General features: G+C 43.4%; 1 protein-coding gene across 3 annotated transcripts in view; it reads right to left on the bottom strand.

Moving 5' to 3' along the window:
- PLA2G4F (phospholipase A2 group IVF) overlaps positions 1 to 26,678 on the bottom strand; it is a 490,195-nt gene that overhangs the window by 123,888 nt on the left and 339,629 nt on the right. The window contains exons 15-16 of one of the 3 annotated variants that reach the window (XM_040410952.1): positions 8,867 to 9,004; positions 1,496 to 1,603 (exon numbers count right to left, since the gene is read on the bottom strand). The exons of 1 other annotated variant lie outside the window; for it this stretch is intronic. In XM_040410952.1, the coding sequence (XP_040266886.1) occupies positions 1,496 to 1,603; positions 8,867 to 9,004 (246 nt within the window). The remainder of the gene's footprint in view (positions 1 to 1,495; positions 1,604 to 8,866; positions 9,005 to 26,678) is intronic. One more of the 3 variants, XM_040410953.1, reaches the window with a different exon arrangement.

Genomic DNA, 26,678 nt, shown 5'->3' with positions numbered 1-26,678 from the left:
TTGATAGCCAGATTCTGGCTTAGACCTCAACCACGATCTAGGGGAGAATTCCTTAATAGGATGTCAGATATAATACGCCTAGAAAAAGGTGTATATGTTAAAAGGCAATGTGTAACGAAATTTACCAAAATATGGGATAAGTGGGAGAAATTTAGGATACAGTGTCCGGATTAGCCTCTCTTCATAGTTGGACTATGGGAAGGTAGAGGCACAGTCCCTGATTTCTTTTGTTCTTCAGCTTAATCAGCTATAGACGTACGATGTATGAAAGTGTTCAGCACTACACAGGATGGGTGTGAAGAAGAATGTTAAACAGATAGGAGAAGTACACCAAAGGCTATGCTTAAGATACATTAATAAAATAACTGATGTTGGAGATCGGATCCGTTCCATCGCTCGGGTAAGGGGGGGGGAATTGGGTTATAGTTGGGCAGGGAGGGTTGGTCCTATGTTCATTAATTACAATGGATGGAAAGGTGGTTTGTACATGGTATACTGTGTAACTAGTTTACTTGATCTTAGGTGCATCTTATGATATGCCTGTTGACATATTTCATACTCATGGAAGTAACTCTTTGGTCGATCATGTAATACTATGATACTATTGTTATCAACTGATGCATGTATAATGTGCAGGCTATTTTCTTTCTTTGTATTTTTGTAATTTTCAAAAAATGTCAAATAAAAATTATCTGATTTAAAAAACAAAACAAAGGTAGAGGCTTATGTTTTTAGGTGATGTGCACACACTCACCGGATATTGTAGTAAGTTGATATACGATAGGTAAATGGTAGTTGAAGTAAAATCACAGTAGCGATAATAGACAAAATATAAAATTTTGGTATAAAATCAAAATTTTGGTATAAAATCAAAATTTTTGTGACTCACTTCACCCAGCATCTATATTATTCACTTTTTTGGAGTTTCTACTCTAGGGGTGCATCAGGGGGTGTTCAAATGTGACATGGCAACTTAAAATTATCCCAGTGAAATCTGCCCTTCAAAAACCACATGGCACTCCTTTCCTTCTGCGCCCTGCTCTGGGCCCGTACAGCAGTTATTTCTATATTTGCTTCTAAACTTCTAAGCCTTCTAACGTCGCCAAAAAATAAAATGGCATTCACAAAATCAAAACATTAAGTAGACATATGGAAAATGTAAAGTAATAACTATTATATGAGGTATCACTACCTGTTTTAAAAACAGAGAAATTGAAATTTGGAAAATTGCATATTTTTCTAATTTAGTAGTAAATTTGGGATTTTGCAAAAAAAAAAAAAAGAGAAATATTGACTAAAATTTCATACTATCATGAAGTACAATGTGTCACGAGAAAACAGTCTCAGAATGGCTTGGATAAGTAAAAGCGTTCCAAACTTATTACCACATAAAGTGACATGTCAAATTTCCAAAAAAAACAGCTGGGTCCTGAAGGGGTTAAAATATTGTTCACTAAAGGAAACGCAAGTGACAGGACAATTAATCATCCCTTACCTATTACCCTGATAACATCAGTCAAAGAATTAAGCCACCGTATGCCTGTGCCAGATGTACGAGCCCAAATCTCATCAAGGTTGGCTGCAAAAGCACTGCCCCAGACTCCTAAAAATATAAGAAAAGACATATAACCAGTAAGGCAGATGGTGATAGGCAAGTCTGTAACTATATATATATATATATATATGTTAAAGGGGTTGTCTGGGTTCAGAGCTGAACCCGGACATACCTTTATTTTCACCCAGGCAGCCACCCTGAGGCTAGCATCGGAGCATCTCATGCTCCGATGGGCTCCCTTGGCCTGCGCTAAATCGCGCAGGGCACGGGTTCTTTTGCTTTCAATAACACACTGCCGGGCGGAAACTTCTGCCCGGCAGTGTGTACGGTGACGTCACCGGCTCTGATGGGCGGGCTTTAGCGCTGCCCTAACCGTTTTACTTGCTAAGACAGCACTAAATTCCGCCCATCAGTGCCGGTGACGTCACCGGGCTTCCTGGCAGCCCCATGGAGAGCCTCGGTATGTCACCGGATCTCCAATAAATTGCGCAGGGCAAAGGAGAGCATCGGAGCAAGAACTGCTCCAATGCTCCTGTCAGGGGGATGCCGGGGTGAAAATAGAGTTATGTCCGGGTTCAGCTCTGAACCCGGACAACCCCTTTAAGTTCATGAGAACATGTTCGAATACAAAATTCTATATTTTACCAAAGATGCCAATGGGCAGTGGATAAGTAATCCATAGATTCTGTAATCATATAAACTATTCCCCAAACCTCAAGATTTGTGTACAATCTTTATTCATACAACTAGCAGAAAGACCCAGCTTCACAAGGGTATATTTCATCTATTTAATTTAAAGTTTGTGTGTGTCGTTAAAAGATATCAACAGTATCCCCATAACAGTGACCTCTACAGCACTCCATCCCTTTAACAGTGAACTCCACAGTCCCCCAGCCCTTAACACTGACCCGCCACAGTGCCCCGCCACTTTAAAATGGGACCTCCACAGCACCCCATCCCCTTAACTTTGACCTTCACAGCAGCTCGCCCCTTTAACAGTGAGTTTCACAGCACCCCACTCCCTTGAAAGTGACCTCCTCAGTGGCCCGCCCCCTTAACAGTGACCTCCACAGTACCCCGCTACCTTAACAGTGACCTCAAACTACCCTGCTACCTTAAAAGTGACCTCCACAGCAGTTGCCCCTTTAATAGTGGCCCCTGCCCCCTTAACAGTGACCTTCACAGTGGTCTGCCCCTAACAGAAACATCCACCGTGAACGCCTCTTTAACAGTGACCTCCACAGCGCCCAGCCCCTCTAATACTAGGGCTACACGATGACCTGTGTCGCGCGACATTTTGTCTCAACAATTTTTATAATGATAGGCTATGGTGTTATGCTGCGACTGCGACACAACAGTCGTGTCGCAGCATGTCACATGTGGGAGTGCAACACCATAGACTATCATTATAAAAATTGTCGCGTGACATTGGTGCAACATCAATGTCGTGCGACACATGTAGCAGTGTAGTTATGCCCTATGTGTTGTGCAACTTATTGTCAAACGACACATGTCGTCGTGTAGCCCTAGCCCAGTGATAGGCAAACTGCGGCTCTCCAGCTGTTGCAAAACTACAACTCCCACCATGCCCTGCTGTAGGCTGAAAGCTGTAGGCAGTCTTTGCATGCTGGGAGTTGTAGTTCTGCAACCGCTGGAGAGCCGCAGTTTGCCTATCACTGCCCTAGCCTAAAGCTGACCTACAGCAGTGAAGAAGAATGGCTGGGTTGTTATGGAAACCTGGAGAAAAACTGTGTGTATGAGGAGACTAAGGGCCTGCAAGCTTCTATTGGCTGATGTGACTATGTGTATGGCAGTTAGGATATGAAGAGAAAGACTTGCAAGGCTTGTATCGGCTAATGCAGGTCATTTTTTGGGAATATCTCAGGAACGGTCCTAGAGAGCTGTGACCAACACAAGATTTCTTTCCAGGTAGCAAGGGATGTGTATACCAAGTTTTGTTGAAATCGATGGTTGCGTTTTTGAGTGATCTCGGAACATACACACACACACACATATATATATACACTGCTCAAAAAAATAAAGGGAACACAAAAATAACACATCCTAGATCTGAATTAATTAAATATTCTTCTGAAATACTTTGTTCTTTACATAGTTGAATGTGCTGACAACAAAATCACACAAAAATTAAAAATGGAAATCAAATGTTTCAACCCATGGAGGTCTGGATTTGGAGTCACACTCAAAATTAAAGTGGAAAAACACACTACAGGCTGATCCAACTTTGATGTAATGTCCTTAAAACAAGTCAAAATGAGGCTCAGTAGTGTGTGTGGCCTCCACGTGCCTGTATGACCTCCCTACAACGCCTGTGCATGCTCCTGATGAGGTGGCGGACGGTCTCCTGAGGGATCTCCTCCCAGACCTGGACTAAAGCATCTGCCAACTCCTGGACAGTCTGTGGTGCAACGTGACGTTGGTGGATAGAGCGAGACATGATGTCCCAGATATGCTCAATTGTATTCAGGTCTGGGGAACGGGCGGGCCAGTCCATAGAATCAATGCCTTCGTCTTGCAGGAACTGCTGACACACTTCAGCCACATGAGGTCTAGCATTGTCTTGCATTAGGAGGAACCCAGGGCCAACCGCACCTCATATGGTCTCACAAGGGGTCTGAGGATCTCATCTCGGTACTTAATGGCAGTCAGGCTACCTCTGGCGAGCACATGGAGGGCTGTGCGGCCCTCCAAAGAAATGCCACCCCACACCATTACTGACCCAATGCCAAACCGGTCATGCTGGAGGATGTTGCAGGCAGCAGAACGTTCTCCACGGCGTCTCCAGACTCTGTCACGTCTGTCACATGTGCTCAGTGTGAACCTGCTTTCATCTGTGAAGAGCACAGGGCGCCAGTAGCGAATTTGCCAATCTTGGTGTTCTCTGTCAAATGCCAAACGTCCTGCACGGTGTTGGGCTGTAAGCACAACCCCCACCTGTGGACGTCGGGCCCTCATATCACCCTCATGGAGTCTGTTTCTGACCGTTTGAGCAGACACATGCACATTTGTGGCCTGCTGGAGGTCATTTTGCAGGGCTCTGGCAGTGCTCCTCCTGTTCCTCCTTGCACAAAGGCGGAGGTAGCGGTCCTGCTGCTGGGTTGTTGCCCTCCTACGGCCTCCTCCACGTCTTCTGATGTACTGGCCTGTCTCCTGGTAGCGCCTTCATGCTCTGGACACTACGCTGACAGACACAGCGAACCTTCTTGCCACAGCTCGCATTGATGTGCCATCCTGGATAAGCTGCACTACCTGAGCCACTTGTGTGGGTTGTAGACTCCGTCTCATGCTACCACTAGAGTGAAAGCACCGCCAGCATTCAAAAGTGACCAAAACATCAGCCAGGAAGCATAGGAACTGAGAAGTGGTCTGTGATTACCACCTGCAGAACCACTTCTTTATTAGGGGTGTCTTGCTAATTGCCTATAATTTCCACCTGTTGTCTATCCCATTTTCACAACAGCATGTGAAATTGATTGTCACTCAGTGTTGCTTCCTAAGTGGACAGTTTGATTTCACAGAAGTGTGATTGACTTGGAGTTACATTGTGTTGTTTAAGTGTTCCCTTTATTTTTTTGAGCAGTGTATGTATATATATATATATATATATATATATATATACACTGCTCAAAAAAATGCGGACGTGCACTCAGTATAAACAATAACACACCAACCAGGCTCTGGACGAGAGACAGGGGAAGGGTCACCTCCTAGTAAATCCCTGACCTCTTTCCCTGCACTGCTCAGCCCACAGGCAGACCTTGAAGGTAGGTGTGCTGTGTCCTCCAGCCTGGACTGACCAAACCCTGAACTCCCTGGGATGGTGAAGTGGGGAGAAAGGAGCAGCCTGCTCGCACAGAACCTGGATGGGCTAGATGACACAAACAACCAAACTAGAAATGCCACTTATCTCTGAGAGCAGGAACTGAAAGCCAACCTTTCCTCCAAACTTCCCAGACCAAAATGATCAGTATAATCCGCTCAGAGCACTTAGCTGGAGGCCATTTAAACTAATGACTGCACCCAGTGCACCTGATGAGAGGCGGATCCAGCACGACACAAAAACAAATACTAAACTCGTGCTGGCCGACCTCCGCACATCGTCAGAGTGGGGCATGACACCCACCCACAGAGATGGTCACACTCTGGATCTTATCTTTACCTGCCTCTCCCCCTATCTGACCACAACCTACTCACCTTCTCTTCACACCCCCCCCCCCCCCCCCCCGCAGGAACCTTAAACATCTGGACTTTCACTTGCTTTCTGACTCTCTTCTCCCGTGCATCCCCCATTCTCTGGAACTCGTTACCCCAACATATCAGACTCTTACCTACAGTGAAATCCTTCAAAAGAAACCTAAAAACCCACCTCTTCAGACAAGCCTACAACCAGTGACCCTGCTGCCACTATACCGTCTTGACCAGCTTCACCCTCACCTACTGTGTCCTTCTCCCATACCATGTAGATTATAAGCCCTCACGGGCAGGGCTCTCTCTTCTTCTGTACCAGTTTGTAACTCGTCTGGTTTATGCTTAGTGCAATTGTCTGTATTATGTATGTATACCCCTTTTCATATGTACAGCGCTATGGAATTAATGGCGCTTTAATAATAAATAATCATTTTTTTCATGATTGCATTTTACGGATTTCAATCTACAAGTCATTTTTTAATTAGTCTTTATTAAAATGTTCAGTGTTTTTTGAGATACAAGGGTTAAAAAAAATCTGTCTCTTTGCAGATAATCACTTCTCAGTTATTTCAGCCAATGGCTCATGTGAAGCTTTTGCTCTAATCTCTTGACCTCATGATAACTCATCTAAGCTATATTCTTACCAGTTTGATAAAAGTTTAGCTATATTGAGTGTTTATAAGGTCAGGAGACTGAGAATAAAACTCTACAAACGGACTAATTTTTAACCCTAGTGGCTGAACATTTTTAATAAAAAACAAATAAAAAAATAATTTTTAGCCCAAAATGAGTAAAAAGTCTTCAGCATTTAAATATTAAGGGCGTTTGATATTGTCCCACATAATGGGTAAATTGAGGTCTATTGGTTTAGAAAATATAATTTGGATTTGGATTGAAAGTTGGCTTCATGATCGTGTCTAAAAAGTTGTGGTCAATGATTCATACTCTGATTGGTCCCCGGTTATAAGTGGTGTACTCCAAGGTTCTGTGCTGGGTCAGCTATTATTTAAACTTATTCATTAATGACACAGAGGATGGGATTAATAGTCCGGTTTCTATTTTTGCAGATGACACCAAACTGTGTAATACGGTACAGTCTATGGAAGATGTTAATAAGTTACAAGCTGTCTTGGACAAACTTACTGTTTGGGCCTCCACTTGGCAAATGAGGTTCAATATAGATACTGTAAATATAAAGTTATGCACTTGGGGCTAATAATCTGCATGCAGCATATGTCCTAGGGGGAGTAAAACTGGGAGAGTCATTTGTTGAGAAGGATCTAGGTCAGGTATGCTCAACCTGCGGCCCTCCAGCTGTTTTAAAACTACAACTCCCAGCATGCTTGAAAAGCCTACAGCAGGGCATTGTGGGAGATCTAGTTTTACAACAGCTGGAGGGCCGCAGGTTGGCCATGCCTGATCTAGGTGTATTAGGGTACTTTCACACTTGCAGCAGAGGATTCCGGCAGGCAGTTCCGGATTTGTCAAAATGTATGCAAACTGATGGCATTTGTCAGTCGGATCAGGATCCTGATCCGTATGACAAATGCATTGAAATGCCGGATCAGGTGGCATTTTTTTTTACATTTTTTGCGGTCTGAGCATGCGCAGACCACAATGCCGGATCCATTTTGCCGAAACACTCGGGGCTGTATCCGGCATTTAATGCATTTCAATGGGATAAAATTCCAGATCAGTTATTCCAGCAAGTGTTCCGGAATTTTTGACAGAGATAAAACCGCAGCATGCTGCGGTATTATCTCCGTCCTGAAAAGGCAAAAAGACTGAACTGAAGACATCCTGATGCATCCTGAACGGATTGCTCTCCATTCAGAATGCATTAGGATAAAACTGATCAGTTATTTTCCGGTATTGAGCCCCTAGGACAGAACTCCATGCCGGAAAAGAATAACGCTAGTGTGAAAGTACCCTAAGTAGATCATAGACTAAATAACAGCATGCAATGCCCGTCAGCTGCCTGTAAGGCCAACATAATTTTGTCCTCTATTAAAAGAGGTATGGACTCGGGGGACAGGGATGTAATATTGACATTGCCTTTGTATAGACAAAGCGTTGCGGCCTCAACTGGAATAAGAAGTTCAGTTCTGGGCACCAGTCCATCAAAAGGATGCCCTGAGTTAGAAAAAGTACAGAGGAGATCATCTAAACTCATAAAGGGCCTCGAAGATATTAATTGTGAGCAAAGATTAAATAAACTGAATAAAGCTATTCTGTGTTAAACCCCCTCAAAAAACAAGGGACCACCCCCTACGACTGGAGAAAAAAAGATTCAGTCATAAGAGGCGACAAGCATTCTTTACAGTAAGATCTGTAAATCTCTGGAATAGTCTGCCGCAGAAGCTGGTGACAGCAAACAGTAGATGGCTTCAAAAAAGGTTTAGATGATTTTTTTAATTCAAAATAACATTGAGGCTTATGACAATGTATAGAAATCTTGTTCTACACACCCGTTTCCTTTGGCCCAACCCCTTTTTAAAAGGAAGATGGACATTGATCCAGGGATCGATCCGTGGATCGATATAGCAGGATTAGGCTACTTTCACACTCAGGTTTTGGCTTTCTGTTTGTGAGATCAGTTCAGGGCTCTCACAAGCAGTCCAAAACGGATCAGGTTTTGCCCTAATGCATTCTGAATAAAAAAGGATCTTCTCAGAATGCATCAGTTTGCCTCTGATCAGTCTCCATTCCGCTCTGGTGGCGGACACCAAAACGCTGGCTGCAGGGTTTTGCTGTCCGCTTGACGAAACTGAGCCAAACGGATCCATCCTGGCACACAATGTAAGTCAATGGGGACAGATCCATTTTCTCTGACACAATCTTGCACAATATGCATTGACTTTCAATCGAGTTCATGACGGATCCGTCTTGGCTATGTTACAGATAATACAAGCGGTTGTATTATTGTAACGGATCCGTTTTTGCAGATCCATAACCGATCCGCCAAAAACGCGAGCGTGAAAGTAGCCTTACAGGTTGGACTTGATGGGCTTTTGTCTTTTTCCAACTATGTAATTAATGCACATTATATCTGTATATGAACTGTAAAGGGGAACGTACATTCACACAGGCTTAAGCCCTTACCTTGCAAAAAGCAAATCTTGGGTTCTTTTCTCCTGTAAATGAGGTGTCCCATAAAGAACTCGCTGCCAAAATCTTCTGTGCGAATAAATGCTCCATATTTTGGAAATCCAACTTCATGGGGGGTAAATTCGCACCATTCTAACAAAGTACAAAACAGTGAATTACCGCTGCAGAAAATTTTATTTCAAAAAGGCAACAAATGATTATATCCTAGAGATGTGTAAATGGATTCTAATCTGACTTGTTCCAAATTTAATAAAAACTCTGCTTGCAAACAAATCCAAAATGTTGGCAATTAATTTCGGATAAATTGCGCAAAACAGTACCTGCCATTTTACATTTGAATTTCAGCACTCTAGTGGGGAAACCAGGGCAGGGAACATGAATATGGAGGATGACATGACCCTGGACAAGGCCCTGTCTGGTAGTTTTGGACACAATACTTTGAAGACAGCCTGACAGCCAATCAGGAGGGAGGATATTGGCTGGTCCAGAGATGCAATTCTGAGCTCAGCCACTGATGTGATAGTATTAGAGATAGAGAAGATTTATTTTGTTCGGTAGATTGAATAACTTCATTGAAAGGTTTTATCATTGGAGACAGGATAGGGGCAGTTATTGTAGGTCTGCAGGGCTAGAGTTGTTTATAACTGCATATGTGTTGCACTGCACAAGACAAATGCATACACTTTTAAACAGACCGTACTCTATTTTTAGGTGTAGAAGCTAGCCTTTTTTTGCAAAACCCTGTTGGAAAGCTTCTACAGTTAATAAGTGTGCACTAAAGTGTGCTGCTTACTATCAGGTGAGGACTGATAGTAAGCAGCTGTTGGTGGGCGATTCCATCATAAGAGGTGTGAAGTTTGAGGAGAATGGTGTTTGGTGCTACCGCTAGCAGGGATAGACGATGGATCCTTAATATTGTTAGGCAAGCAAAGCAGGAAAGGGAACTGGATGTTATTGTCCATCTTGGGACAAACGATCTGGCTTGCAATGAGGTTTCAAAGGTGAAAGAAGCTTTTCACACACTTGGAAAGGATATACGGGAGGTTGCATCAACTGTATCATTCTCTGCAGTTTTGCCTGTGCATAACGTTCAGCATGACAGGAAGATGCGCATTAAGGAATTCAATGTATGGCTTGGTGAATGGTGTCTGAACCAAGGGTTTGGCTTTGTGTCTCATGTTAGCTCTTGTTGGAATGGAAAAGAACTGTACAAGAAAGATGGTTTGCATCTTTCTCTCAAGGGAACGAATGTCCTCGGTGAACAGTTCCAAGTATTTGCTAAGGAGCATTTCAACTAGGAAAGGGGGGCAAAAGAGTGATAATCCAGCAGTCCCACTGCCCCCCGGAACAATGCCAGAAGATGCCAGTAGCACAAAGGTTAAGAAATGACAAGCTCAGATTCTTGTCTACAAATGCTCGCAGTTTAGGGAATAAGATCAATGAACTTGAGGCTATAATGGCATCTGAGAATATAGATGTAGTGGCTGTTACTGAGACGTGGTTCAAGGGGAGTAATGACCAATATATCAATACCAGGGTTCTCTCTATACAGGAAAGACAGAGAAGGCAAGAAGGGAAGAGGGGTGGCCCTGTATGTGAAAGATAACATAAAATCTAATTTGATACAAGTTAGCGAGAATTTAGAGTCATTTTCAGTTACCTTGCAGCTTGATAATCATAAGGTAACTCGTGTAGGTGTGATATATAGACCACCTAGCCAAGTCAAAGAATTAGATGATCTACTAGTTGAGGAAATAGCTAAAATGACAGTGAAGGGTGAAGTTATCATTATGGGAGACTTCAATCTTCCAGATGTAAAGTGGAAAACCAAAATAGCTAGTTCTGCCAGGAGTACAGATATTCTAAATTCCCTACTGGGATTATCTCTACAGCAAGTAGTTGAGGAGCCAAACCGGAAGGAGGCCATTTTAGATTTAGTATTCACAAATGGGAATTTGGTATATGATATTACTGTAGGGGAAAGCTTGGGATCTAGTGATCACCAGTCAGTGTGGTTTACTATAAGTACAGAGTCACACCACACGAAAACAAAAGTTTTAGATTTTAGAAAAACAGACTTTTCTAAAATTAGATTAATGGTATACGAGTCCCTATCAGATTGGAACAGTTTCATTGGAGTCCAGGAGAAATGGGACTACTTAAAAGTGGCACTATTGATGGCAACAGAAAATTGCATTAGGCTTGTCAGTAAAAGCAAAAAAAGGAAGAGACCACTGTGGTACTCAGCAGAAGTGGCCAAAATCATTAAAAACAAAAAGATAGCATTTAGGAATTATAAAAAAAACTCTGAGGATGACAGGCAAATTTATAAGATTAGGCAGAGAGAGGCCAAACCAGTTATAAGAGCTTCTAAAGCACAGGCAGAAGAGAAATTAGCTCAGTCAGGGAAAAAAGGTGAAGGAGTTTAAGCATGCATGGGATAGGCATAAGGCCATCCTTCATATAAGATAGGGCCAGGGGCTATCCATAGTATTCAGTATATTGGGCAGACTAGATGGGCCAAATGGTTCTTATCTGCCGACACATTCTATGTTTCTATATCATAGTGTCACCAGAAGCACATATTATGGCCACAGTGGCTCAACAGTTGTGCGTTTTCCCCCCAAAAAACCCTGTTGTAAAAATTCCATAGTTTATAAGTGTAGAAATAAGCATATTTTAGTACATAATCAGCCAGCAGCCCATAGTTTGGTTACAGAAATTGCACAGTTGTGAATTTCTTTTCCCAAGAACCTATTGCAAATTTCCACAGTTTATACCGTAAGTGCAGAAAAATGCAAATATTTTTGTCTCAGGGGTAGCACGACTGTGCCTTTTCCCCAATTTGTTGCATATTTTGTACAATTGTGTTCATTTAAGCATATTTTAATGCATCACTGACCATCAGCATATAAAACTACTCACAAAAAGTTATGGATATTTGGCTCTCGATTGAAATTTATGAAAATGTAAAAAGTTCACTCTACAGTGATGAAAGTAGGGCATTTAAGTAAAAACATGCAATGGTGATTTCCTCATCTCAAACAATTTATTCAAACAAAAGCCAACAACAGTGTTAGGCATACCCCTACAAAAAATCTCAATGTCCCAATAACTGATCATGTGCCCTTGAGCATCAATTACAGCTTGACAACAACGTCTTATGCTGTTCAGAAGTCGACTTATTGCCTACTGAGGCATGGCATCCCACTCTTCTTGAAGGGAGGCCCTGAAGTCATTCTGGTTCCGGGTAGAGATTAGCAAATTTAAAAAAATAAATAAAAGCCTTTCCCAAAAAGATTTGATTCGATCCAAATTTGTTTGTGACAAATTAAAAACAGTGTGACAGGACCAGGGGGAAAGTAGTAGAAGGATTCTACATTTCACCTAGGTTCCTGTCTTATATGTTCTAAATAGCAGTCAGGGAATAAAAGCAGCAAGGAAAACTAGGTTTTCTTTGTGTGATAGGTTTTTATCAAAAACCTGGTTAGAAAAGCCTGGCTGCTTTGAGCAGGGAGAGTTGGGTGGGTCCTTGCTCCAATTAGCCACTCTAGGTATTCATGGTGACTGTGGTTAATCACCTGAGCACCTGGGTGGACTATAAAAGGGCAGACAGCTCACTAGCTGAGGTCTCTGCTCCAGGGAAAAAGCTCTGATATGAGTACAAAGCAACCGTGTGTTTTGGTTTATGGTGCTGAGCATAAGGCTCAGTTTCCTGTAGTTAGGAACTGCTGTATGTATAGACGTAGCGGCCAGACGGCTAGGTATTTCTTTTATGTTGTACTATTTTGTTTAATATTTTTGCTGGCAAAAGCCAAATAAAACTGGCTGCGTCAGTTTCACCATACTTGCTTGGACTGGACTGTGTTTTGTGTGCCTACAGCACCCGTCTATCCCAGGAGACAGTGATCCCGTGAGGTAATCCCGTTACAACAGATTTTTCCTGACTGCTGAGAGCCTGTATATTGGTGTAGAACACTGTGCATTGCAGAAACATGCATAGTGAGTCCGCTTTGGTAGTGAAATAGTGTCAGTATAAGGCTACTTTCACACAAGCGTTTTTGATAGATCCGTCATGGATCAGCAAAAACGCTTACATCATGATAATACAACCGTCTGCATTCGTTTTGAACAGATCCGGTTGTATTATCTTTAACATAGAAAAGAAGGATTCGGCACTAAAACCATTGAAAGTCAATGGGGGATGGATCAGTTTTCTATTGTGTCCGAGAAAACAGATCTGTCCCCACTAACTTACATTGTGAGTCATGATGGATCCGTCTTGCTCCGCACGACATTATGGACAGAAAAACACTGCTTGCAGCGTTATTCTGTCCGCAATTGGGACGCAACCAAACGGAACGGAATGCATTCTGGTGCATTCTGTTTCACTCAGTTCAGTTTTATCCCCATTGACAATGAATGGGGACAAAACGAAAGGGAAAACGCAGATGCAAAAGTAGCCTAACACCCAGATGACAGGCATCACTCTTAGAATCACTTCACACTTCACTTATTTGGTCAATTACGGGGCCAAAACTGACCAAATAACTCAAGGGTGAACTTATCCTTACAGGTCAATGTTAGCACCAGGTATGAAGAACCGTGCAGAGGCCCAAGATTCTACTATAGAGTGAAAGAGTGCACTCCTTTTACACTGTCGTTAGCTAATTCTGTAATTTCTCCAGAAACTGTTCTGTTACACACGGAGAAAAGTAGTGTCCCACTGAAGGAGTAGAGAAGGTGTCAGCAGTAAGTTTGTGTTGACGTCACTGTTTATTTTGCCCTTCTCATCCGTCATAAGAACAACCCCAAAAAAATGGATCCTGTCTTTTGAGCATCCCCCTTCACACAGTCAGCATTTGCTCAGTAATCCATCAGTATTGCTAAGGCCAAAAGAAAACTGGAGTGGATCCAAAACAGAGATGACACGTGATTACAAAGTTTGCATGTTTTGTACCCAATCCTGCTTTTGGCTTCCAAATCATGAGCAAATCCTGATGCAAAATAGGGACTGTGTTATACAGGCCTTACGGATGCTCCAAAGCATTCATTGTGTTTCTCATTTTTCCATCCTACTGAAAGATCAGAAGAATGGTAAAATAAATATTGATCTCAACAAGGCCAAACAGGGACAATAGTGGCCCCACAAAGTAGTGAGGTGGCAACAGCATGAGGAGTCAACACAAAGGCCCAGTTACAGAGTGGTGATGGTGGCAAAGGCAATAGGAGTCAACACAGTGGCCAAGTCACAGAGTGGTGAGGGTGGGAACATAGGATGTCTCGATAGTAGTTCAGTTTATCCTCTCTCTCAGTGGGTGGAAAGACGGCCCCCATTTTGGAACAGTAGCGAGGGCCTAACATGGTGGAGAGCCAGTAGTCATCCCTCTCCTGAATGGTGATAATATGTCTGTCACTATGCAAAAAACTCAGCATGCACCTGGCCATTTGCACAAGGGACTCCGAGGGACTCCCCGCCTCCATCTCCAGACTGCCACAGTGTGTAGGGGGTCATCTTCCTGGTCTTCCTCATCTCCCTCTAGCTCCTCATGCTCCTCTCCTGTCACTTGTGCAGAAATACTGGCCATTTCTGTATACATTGCTTGTGCATGAATGTCCTCCTCCTCCAGTTCAGCCTCCACGGGTGGCAGTGAGATGTAGTGGCCACATCTCCTGTCTCCTGGTGACTGACAAATAAAATGGCCTCCTCAAAGGGCTTGAGCAAACGGCAGGTGTCACGCATGAGCTGCCGCTGGTTAACGTCAAAGTTACACGGGGAAGTGCTCCTGTCCGCCTGCATCATCAAGAAATCATATATGGCCTTCCTCTGCTCATATAGTTGGTCCAAAATGTGGATGAGGTGATGTGTTGGGGAATGCCATTCTGCCTTTGCGGCTCAAGAAGGGTGTGCTTTGCAGTGTATAAGTGGCTGAAGTGCATGCACAGTTTCCTGGCCATTTTCAGGATCTCTTGCAGATGGTTGGAAGACTTCAGGAACCGCTTTACAACCAGATTAAACAAGTGCGCTATGCAGGATGCATGGCTCAGCCCTCCTTGACGCAGCACCGACACAATGTTCTTCCCTGTGTCGGTGACCATGGTTCCGATTTTCAGTTGACGAGGAGACAGCCAGGATTCAATTTCTTGATGGAGGACGCGGAGCAGTTCTTCCTCTGTGTGACTCGGTTCGCCCAGGCAACCTAGGTGCAGAACAGCTATCTACGCTGTGCCCTGCACATGTGGTATGCTGAAACAGCACTCCGAATTGTGCCTATAGTGGAGGCTGAGGACAAGATGGTGGATGAGGAGGCAGTGGAAGACATTGGCGTAAGACCCACAGCTTGAGAATGTGAAGGTTGCAGTGCCTTCACTTGGCGAGGTGCTGGTGTGGCTGGGCAGGAACCACATTTACCCAGTGGGCCGAAAAGGACATATATTGTCCATAACCGTAGTGAATGACCCATCTTCTGTTTAAAATCGTGTGCAGGGCTTGTACTGCCTTTCTTAAGCAGTAATGACGGCTTGGGACTCTCCACCTTGGCTCGGCACTAGCCATCAGTTCTATGAAATGTGCAGAGTCCACCACATGGAAAGGGAGGGACTGTAGTACAAGCAGCTTGGCCAGGAGCATGTTCAGCTTCTGAGCCGTTGGATAAGTGTACGCATACTGTTGTCTTTTTGCAATTACCTCTATGATCGATTGCTGACTAAATGAGTGATGATGAGGAGCAGGAGCATCAGGACCAGTAGATGATGGGAAGGAAACAAAGCTCCCTTCTGCTGAGGTGGTGGAGCCTTGACTGCAAGAAAATAAGTGCAGGCCACCAGGTAATGCATTGGTTGCTAAAGCCCCTCTTCAACCGGCTCCCACGTGCGATCGGCCACATCATCGTCCATTGATGTCTGCACGTCACTGATGTCACCCTCACCAGTCTCAGGGCCACGTGCCCGACCACTCGCAACACTAGCTCCCACGCAACTCATCATCACTACTTGCCTTCCTACAAGAAGAAGCAGCAGATCTCACATCCAAGTCTGTGCTGGGCAGTAGCTGCTGACTGTCCTTAATAATATCTTCTTCGCTAAAAAGCGGAGCAGAGACGGAGGCATACATCACTTGCCTGGCAGAAGGACCAAAAAAGGAAAGAGGCAGGTTCAGGACAGGGGAGGACACAGAACTTGTTCCCGGGCCACGCCAGCTAAGTGTTGTGTCTAATGTCACTTGCGAAGAAGTAGAAGACAGAGTCAACCATTCAAGAACCGCTGGGTTGCTAGTCAGGACATGACCGCTAGATGACACTGGCAGCTCAGGCCTGTCGCTGCAACTGCTGCTGCTACTTCTGCCTGCTCCAAAAAATTGGGCCACTGCCTGTTCCCTTAGAAGGAAGGGCCTGTCACATGTCTGTCCGACATACTGTAAATTAACAGAAACTGCAAGGGTAAAAGAGCAATACTATCAGATTGAAATTTCACCACAGAAGCAAAGATGAATGGAAGCACTTATATATTTGAAATGAATACACCCCAAAACTGTTTTATCAGACTGCACTTTCAGTACAGAAGCAAGGGTGAATGGGAGTAGTGACCAAAGTTGCCGCACTCCCAGTCTGGAATTCAGGACTGGTGACGACTCTTCCCGCTTGTGACGAACCGCTCCGCCTCCGTCACGTGGGACGCCACGTTGAGGTGTGTTGACCACATGGGAAGCCACATAGGTCCCTTACAGGTTAGAGGAGCAACATACAACGCGGACGACTGCAGCTGCGTGGAGTGGTAAAGTACCGAACCTCCAGTTGTCATACAGTTTGATTTTATGTACCCAGCTTACTGATTTATGTACTCAGCACCGCATGATTGATTGCGTACTATAATAATACAAGTATGGGAGAGTTATAGTCTGATATGTGGAATGGCAAAGCATTGAACTATTGACTTTTGTGTATCCAGCTTGTGTCCAGCACGTCTATGCACTCAGCACTCAGCACCTTTTTTGCATCCAGCGCATTGATGTATTCAGCATATAAATCCCGCAACTTGCTGATTGTTACAACCATCTAAAATTAAAGGAGCACAATAGCCAGGTTAGGCTTCTGGTGACATAGGTCATATGTGATTAGTTTGGGACATATTGGATCATATTGGATCATCATATTGGATTATCTCATCTGGACCTTTGAATAGGTCCTCTCTCAAATCAAGAAACAAAAAAGTTCTAATTGCAGGAGTGGATGACTGAGCTTATTATATACTCTGCAATAATCAATTACATACAACTAGGATCAACTACCCAAGTAAAGGGGGCAATTGAACAATTACGGATATCATGCAAAATGGACCGCCGGTTTTTAGTATGATATTTTGATATTGCTATTCAAGGAATAAAGGTGTATTTTATTATTTATAAATTCAATACATCTCTGGGTGTAGGGTGCCCCTCACCTTTATTATATTTTGCTGGTATTAGGATACCAAGAGGTGAGCACCAGTCCATCTATTAGGATACAGGTTGAGCCACCTACTCCAACACGTATTTAAAAAAAAAACATATTCACCTTATCTATTTGATCACAGGTAGGTCGTCGTGGCCATCTTGATTGAAGAAAACGCTGTGTGGTGATGTCATCAGTGATGAGGTCACTGCACCTAGCCAGTATGACGTCCTCACATCAGCTTGAGAGAGATTTGGCGCGTTTTCTTCAATCAAGATGGCTGAGACGGCCTTGCCGCGATCAAAGGGATGAGGTGAATATGTATTTTTTTAACCCCTGATTAAACCTGAAAAGCCTCCATGTGACTCTCAGTTGTTGCGATCAGTGAGGGGTCAATGACGGAATGGTGCGATCACAGTTCCTCCTCATTGTGCCTGCTACATAGAATGGAATGCGATTTGGAACAAGTACTTAGTAACTAATCTGAATTTCTTGTCCAAGTTCGGTGAAGCAGCCGAATAGAATTTTTAAAACTTCACCCATCACTATTATTAGGTTACGCTCTATGCACAGCTTGCCACAGCTTTCGCTGGCAGATGCCTGCGCCCACATCTCTCACAACAAGGCTCCTCTCTATACCTTGCTTAGTCACCTAACTGCTGTTGTCTTGCTATGACAAGCAGCAGAAGTTACAGCAGCACCAGCAGTAGCCAATTCAATTGATGAACATGATGGAACAGTATTTACAACTGCTACACAAGCTGACGCACATCAGCAAAGACATATACACCACTTGAACAATCAGGTTCAGTCCTACCTGGACTGTGGCTTTTTCTCCTTTACATACCCCTGTTCCCTGGCCTCATGGACCTCAGGGAGGCACCCTGAAAGAGTAGCTGGGACTGGCCCAGGTTTTCTATTGATGTACTGCCATGACCAGCCTCCAATTACTGTCAGAAAAAGTATTCAGCGCTGTCACACCGAATCAGACCTACTGTGTGATAGAGGCCCACTTCTGCATATGATTTTCTGTATACAGTTGCAAGAAAAAGTATGTGAACCCTTTGGAATGATATGGATTTTTGCACAAATTGGTCATTAAATGTGATCTGATCTTCATCTAAGTCACAACAATAGACAATCACAGTCTGCTTAAACCAATAACACAAATAATTAAATGTTACCATGTTTTTATTGAACACACCATGTAAACATTCACAGTGCAGGTGGAAAAAGTATGTGAACCCTAGACTAATGACATCTCCAAGAGCTAATTGGAGTGAGGTGTCAGCCAACTGGAGTCCAATCAATGAGATGAGATTGGAGGTGTTGGTTACAGCTGCCCTATAAAAAACACACACAGATCTGGGTTTGCTTTTCACAAGAAGCATTGCTGATGTGAATGATGCCTCGCACAAATGAGCTCTTAGGCGACTACGATTAAGAATTTTTGGCTTGCATAAAGCTGAAAAGGGTTATAAAAGTATCTCCAAAAGCCTTGCTGTTCATCAGTCCACGGTAAGACAAATTGTCTATAAATGGAGAAAGTTCAGCACTGCTGCTACTCTCCCTAGGAGTGGCCGTCCTGTAAAGATGACTGCAAGAGCATAGCTCAATGAAGTGAAGAAGAATCATAGAGTGTCAGCTAAAGACTTACAAAAGTCTCTGGCATATGCTAACATTCCTGTTAGCGAATCTACGATACTATAGCACTAAACAAGAATGGATTAATGGGAGGATACCACAGAGGAAGCACTGCTGTCAAAAAACATTGCTGCACGTTTAGAGTTTGCACATAGCACCTAGATGTTCCACAGCAGTACTGGCAAAATATTCTGTGGACAGATGAAACAAAGTTGAGTTGTTTGGAAGAAACACACAACACAATGTGTTGAGAAAAAGATGCACAGCACACCAACATCAAAACCTCATCCCAACTGTGAAGTATGGTGGTGGGGGCATCATGGTTTGGGGCTGCCTCGCTGCGTCAGGGCCTGGACAGATTGCTATCATCGAAGGAAAATTGAATTCCCAAGTTTATCAAGACATTTTGCAGGAGAACTTAAGGCCATCTGTCCACCAGCTGAAGCTCAACAGAAGATGGATGTTGCAACAGGACAACGACCAAAGCATAGAAGTAAATCAACAACAGAATGCATAAACAGATGAAAATACACATTTCTGAAGTGGTCAGTCAGAGTCCTGATCTCAACCCGATTGAGATGCTGTGGCATGAACTCAAGAAAGCGATTCACACCAGACATCCTAAGAATATTGCTGAACTGAAACAGTTTCTGTAAAGAGGAAGGGTCAAGAATTACTCCTGACGTTGTGCACGTCTGATCTGCAACTACAGGAAACGTTTTGTTTGAAGTTATTGCTGCCAAAGGAGGTTCAACCAGTTATTAAATCCAAGGGTTCACATACTTTTTCCACCTGCACTGTGAATGTTTACATGGTGTGTTCAATAAAAACCATGGTAACATATAATTATTTGTGTGTTATTAATTTAAGCAGACTGTGATTGTCTATTGTTGTGACTTAGATGAAGATCAGATCACATTTTATGACCAATTGAGCAGAAATCCATATCATTCCAAAGGGTTCCAAACTTTTTCTTGCAACTGTATATTGTGTGATTCTGTATACTTTATGCCACATTCTCAATATCTTTTGCACATAGCCACTCAGTCTGGGCCTGTATGTGGAATATGCATTCCCTTGAAGGAAATAAGATTATCACTTGCTACTAGAAACTGGCCCTTTGCATGTGGTAATGAAGATGTTTCCTGGATTTTAAACCTTTCGGGGATCCGATCAACACTGGGTTGTGTTCCCATTCTCTATCCCCCGGAACCAGAATGGACCCTTCTCAAGCAATTTGTTAAGTATTAAGAACCTTTCTATTTTTATCCTTTTATTTTTGTAACTGTTTTTGCATGTCTATGTATGTCTGTTTTTTCCCTTTAATTTCTGTAAGTTTAGTACTGTACATTTCTAATACATTAAAGCACATATTTAATGGTTTTGCCTTGTGCCCTGAACAAGTTACTGTGTAACTTCTATTAGTGTGGCTAGTGCTACTGTGTGCCTTTCTATGAGCCCCTAATTAATTAGTATATTAATTTAAATATCATAGATGGTGGCAGCATGTTGGGGTGCATGAAAGGCTTGTCGGGGTGTGATCTATGCTTAATCTGTGGCCTGTGTAGGGGCGTGAACGGGGGTGCACCTAGCCTTTTTGCTGCCTGAGGTGAAAACTAAAATGCCCCCTTCCAATGCCAAATTCTTAAAGGGGTTCTTGCACTTTGTTTAAAGTGATGATCTATCCTCTGGATAGATCATCAGCTTCTGATCGGCGGGGGTCCGACACCCGGGACCCCCGCCGATCAGCTGTTTGAGAAGGCAGCGGCGCTCCAGCAGCACCGCGGCCTTCTCACTGTTTACAGCAGGCCCAGTGACGTCACGAATAGTATTACTGGCCTGGGCTAAGGACCCCCGCCGATCAAATGCTGATGATCTATCCAGAGGATAGATCATCACTTTAAACAAAGTGCAGAACCCTTTAATCTAACCCCTTCCCTCCATCCCTACTGTTAAAGACTTACTTGGAAAACATTACATACAGCTCTTCAAAACATACAGAGTAATACAGTGCAACATCTTACATCCAGTGAGGTCTCCTCTGATGTAGACATTTTCTTTCCTTATCTTCTCCATTCAGAGATGATTTCATGATGCTCACTGTGCTCCCCAATACTATACTGCAAAAACAGTCCCTGGAAAATACTAGTAACCACACAGATAGTGCCCTAAAAAATAACTGTGCTCGGGGACGTGGCCTGATGAGCAATGGAGTAGGATACTGTGCCCGCAGCTCCTAGTGCACATGATCCTGAACGCATCCTGATGTGCTGCACGCACCTGTAACATCACACAAAAGAACCCTAACTGGTACTACAACCCGGCTATACCTCGGCGACAGCAGACTCTCTGTCCACATGCCCAAAAAAAGGAAAGACGTCCCTTCGGCCTGAGAGGGAGGCCTCTTCCCAAGATGGCGCCAGTGAAGAGGGAGCCATGGAAAGCGCGCGGCGCGACATCACGGCATGGCTGGAGAAGGTTGGCCGGAAGGCTGAGGAACCAAGCACCATTTACATTGAGGAAGACCGCGATCAGGACGGCAGTAGTATGGACCCTAATGGGGACTCGTCTGAAGAGGAGGCTACACCCTCCCAAAACCGATCCTCACTGCAGCCACAGAGTCCCCAGTGCCACGTTTCTGTTAAAAGAACTGGTAAGGAGCCCACGCTTAAAGAGGTAATGGTGGCGCTGACTACATGTAATACCTCCTTGTCACTACTCACTACACAGATGGAGGTCTGAAGGCGGACTTGTCTTTTATCAGACAATATTTGCACAAGGTGGCAGAGCGCACCAAGGAGGTGGAGAAAAGGGTCTCAGACATGGAAGATGCGATTGCCCCACTAACTTACAAACCCGATTCCAAAAAAGTTGGGACACTATACAAATCGTGAATAAAAACTGAATGCAATGATGTGGAGGTGCCAACTTCTAATATTTTATTCAGAATAGAACATAAATCATGGAACAAAAGTTTAAACTGAGAAAATGTACCATTTTAAGGGAGAAATATGTTGAATCAGAATTTCATGGTGTCAACAAATCCCCAAAAAGTTGGGACAAGGCCATTTTCACCACTGTGTGGAATCTCCCCTTCTTCTTACAACACTCAACAGACGTCTGGGGACCAAGGAGACCAGTTTCTCAAGTTTAGAAATAGGAATGCTCTCCCATTCTTGTCTAATACAGGCCTCTAACTGTTCAATCGTCTTGGGCCTTCTTTGTTGCACCTTCCTCTTTATGATGCGCCAAATGTTCTCTATAGGTAAAAGATCTGGACTGCAGACTGGCCATTTCAGTACCCGGATCCTTCTCCTACGCAGCCATGATGTTGTGATTGATGCAGAATGTGGTCTGGCATTATCTTGTTGAAAAATGCAGGGTCTTCCCTGAAAGAGATGACGTCTGGATGGGAGCATATGTTGTTCTAGAACCTGAATATATTTTTCTGCATTGATGGCGCCTTTCCAGACATGCAAGCTGCCCATGCCACACGCACTCATGCAACCCCATACCATCAGAGATGCAGGCTTCTGAACTGAACATTGATAACAACTTGGGTTGTCCTTGTCCTCTTTGGTCCGGATGACATGGCGTCCTAGATTTCCAAAAAGAACTTCGAATCGTGACTCGTCTGACCACAGAACAGTCTTCCATTTTGCCACACTCCATTTTAAATGATCCCTGGTCCAGTGAAAACGCCTGAGCTTGTGGATCTTGCTTAGAAATGGCTTCTTCTTTGCACTGTAGAGTTTCAGCTGGCAACGGCGGATGGCACGGTGGATTGTGTTCACTGACAATGGTTTCTGGAAGTATTCCTGAGCCCATTCTGTGATTTCCTTTACAGTAGCATTCCTGTTTGTGGTGCAGTGTCGTTTAAGGGCCCGGAGATCACGGGCATCCAGTATGGTTTTACGGCCTTGACCCTTACGCACAGAGATTGTTCCAGATTCTCTGAATCTTCGGATGATGTTATGCACAGTTGATGATGATAGATGCAAAGTCTTTGCAATTTTTCGCTGGGTAACACCTTTCTGATATTGCTCCACTATCTTTCTGTGCAACATTGTGGGAATTGGTGATCCTCTACCCATCTTGGCTTCTGAGAGACACTGCCACTCTGAGAAGCTCTTTTTATACCCAATCATGTTGCCAATTGACCTAATTAGTGTTAATTGGTCTTCCAGCTCTTCAAATTTACTTTTTCCAGCCTCTTATTGCTACTTGTCCCAACTTTTTTGGGGTTTGTTGACACCGTGAAAATTGGAATCAACGTATTTTTCCTTTAAAATGATACATTTACTCGGATTAAACGTTTGATCTGTCATCTACGTTCTATTACAAATAAAATATTGACATTTGCCATCTCCACATCATTGCATTCAGTTTTTATTCACAATTTGTTTAGTGTCCCAACTTTTTTGGAATCCGGTTTGTACATAACAAAGAGAGCAGAGCAGGATATAGAGGCCTTATTCCTTAAAGTGGATGATTTAGAGAACCGCTAGTGCCATAACAATGTGTGCCTGGTGGGGCTACCAGAGCAAACTGAGGAGAATAATCCCACAGAGTTTATTGAAAAATGTTGAAGATAAATAGGTGGTTGGCTCTCACCTAGTGGCTATGACGGGTGCTGCAAACTCACGAATCGGGTGCCCGACCCCAAAGTAATTATAATAGTTAAAAAAGAAGGGGGTTGAGCACTCACAACATTTGGACCATAAGATGTAAGGATATATTTATTATGATAGGACCTGCTACATCCAATAAATAAATCGATAACAGTCACACACAATTCCTACACTAAAATACAATAACAGATACAATTGGTACACAATGCCCTATAAAATATACTGATATCGGGGTGAAAACCCTGTTGCCACAATCCTTAAATAATTAGTGTCTGAAAGTCTCTTTTGAGCACCTAATTTCTTACAGTGAGTAATCCACTATTGGTGCTTTCAGTACCGCAAACCGCCAAATCAAATGAAGGCGTCCCAAAGGTTCCTATAACAGGTCACCTATAGCACATAATTTGTCTCCAGTGCATACACGTACTGTAGTACAAAAGTCCCTCCAAAGTTGTCTTCCCTCTTCCAGCTATTAATGTAACCGCCCAGGAAGATAAGTTTTTAAAACACGCTGTATCGCGTCTTACGGTCCTTCCACGAGAGGCGAGCGGTGCCGGCTGCTTCGGCGTCTCGTGTCGCACGTCCTCGGGCGATGACGTCACAGTATCGCGGGACTCAAACAGGCAGGAGTGATGCCTTTTCAGCGGTGTCCGTTGCTGTCGCTGGAACAGTAGTTTTAGCTGGAGGTTTCGATCGCATGGCCATGCAATATTTTAATGGAGGTCCAATAAGTTAGGTGTGCGCCTTGTTCCCTTTCTTTTACCAGACGCGTTTCGGGGCGTCTACACCCCTTCCTCAGTGGTAAAAGCGCCAATCATCCCTCTCCCAACCATTTTATAGTCCATTTAGTAACTCCCAGAAATCTGGATTCTGGATTGTTTGAATGTAATTCCTCAATGCGGTTTTGGTGCGGTATAATTGCAGTTTCTTCAATTTTAATGCGTTTTTTCTAAAAATAGATCTATCACATTGCAGGATTGTGCCAATCTGAATACTTAAGTTAAAAGAACACTTTAATAAATATATGAAATATAAAAAGTATAAAAATCACAATATGCACATGCTAAAAATATAATACATAAACATACATCTCTGTCATACAGATCAACCCATTTCAAAATTCCTTTTAGTCCATAGGCTGAAAGACCTCTATTTTGTTGGGGGACACGTTCACATAGTTGCAAACTACCGAGGAGAGTCGGGAAGTAAATGGAAATCATGACAATAGATCGAGGTTCTGCCATAGAATAAATAAATTAATGGGGTTCAGAGGTTAGGGGTGGTGGTCCCTACTCCGAGGGGGGGTCCCAGTGCCGATAAACGGCCAACTATGGGACCCCCCCATCAGAGACGGGACCCCCACCCTACAGAAACGAAGATCTCCAGATCCTGTAGGGTTAGGGTGGGGTACCGTCTCTGATGGAGGGTCCCATAGTTGGCCTATATCGGCACTGGGACCCCCCCTCGGAGTAGGGACCACCACCCCTAACCTCTGAACCTCGATCTATTGTCATGATTTCCATTTACTTCCCGACTTTCATCATGTAGTTTGCAACTATGTGAAACGGTTGTCCCCCAACAAATAGAGATCTTTCAGCCTATGGACTATAAGGAATTTTGAAATGGGTTGATCTGTATGACAGAGATGTATGTTTATGTATTATATTTTTAGCATGTGCATATTGTGATTTTTATACTTTTTATATTTCTTATATTTATTAAAGTGTTATTTTTAACTTAAGTATTCAGTATGGCACAATCCTGCAATGTGATAGATCTATTTTTAGAAAAAAACGCTATAAAATTGAAGAAAACGCAATTATCCGCACCAAAACGCATTGGAAGGAATTACATTCAAACAATCCAGAATCCAGAATTTCTGGATTACTGAAAGGACTATAAATGGTGGATGAGGGATGATTGGCGCTTTTACCACTGAGGAAGGGGTGTAGACGCCCGAAACGCGTCTTGTGAAAGAAAAGGAAAAAGCGCCCACCTAACTTATTGGACATCCATATAAAATATTGCATGGCCATGCGATAGGAAACCTCAAGCTAACTACTGTTCCAGCGTACCAGCAACGGACACCGCTGATAGGGCATCACTCCTGCCTGTTGAGTCCCACGATACTGTGACGTCATCGGCCCGAGACGTGCGACGCGAGACGCCGAAGCAGCCGGCACCGCTCATCTCTCGTGGAAAGGACCGTAAGACTCGATACAGCGGGACGCGATACAGGAACCAGGTAGGAACCTGAATTGTCAGCCCGAACACGGAGTGTTTTAAAAACTTATCTTCCTGGGCGGTTACATTAATAGCTGGAAGAGGGAAGACAACTTTGGAGGGACTTTTGTACTACAGTAGTGTATGCACTGGAGACAAATTACTGCTATAGGTGACCTGTTATAGGAACCTTTGGGATGCATTCATTTGCTTTTCGCGGTACTGAAAGCACCACTAGTGATTATCACTGTAAGAAATTAGGTGCTCAAAAAGAGCTTTCAGAACACTAATTATTTAAGGATTGTGGCAACAGGGTTTTCACCCCGATATCAGTATATTTTTAGGCCATTGGTACCAATTGTATCTGTTATTGTATTTTAGTGTATGAATTGTGTGTGACTGTTATCGATTTATTTATTGGACGTAGCAGGTCCTATCATAATAAATATATCCTTACATCTTATGGTCCAAATGTTGTGAGTGCTCACTCCTCTTCTTTATTGAAAAATGGTTGGCACAAAGTTTAAGGACTGCGGCCTATCGGTCTTGTATGTGGTAGAAAGGGCCCACTGTATGCATATGTGCCCCCCCTACCGCCCTGGAAGGCCACATGGCCTATACATTACCGAGAACGGGACACTATCCTGCAGAAAGCCATGATCACCCTGATCTCACTAACAACGGCAGTAAAACGTGTATCCTTTTGGTGCTCACTGCTATATTTGAAACATGTTATCACATAGTTTGGGTTAGGGTTAACATATTAGTTTTAGTGTTGGCCTCACTTGAATTTTGTCTTTTCTATATATATATATATCTATATATATATATTTAATAATTTTAAGATTACAGTATGGTTTATCATGCATCTCACTTTTT

Source organism: Bufo bufo, chromosome 11 (assembly GCF_905171765.1).
Source record: "Bufo bufo chromosome 11, aBufBuf1.1, whole genome shotgun sequence".
NCBI classification, from domain to species: Eukaryota; Metazoa; Chordata; class Amphibia; order Anura; family Bufonidae; genus Bufo; species Bufo bufo.
This window is presented reverse-complemented; position numbering and strand designations above follow the sequence as displayed.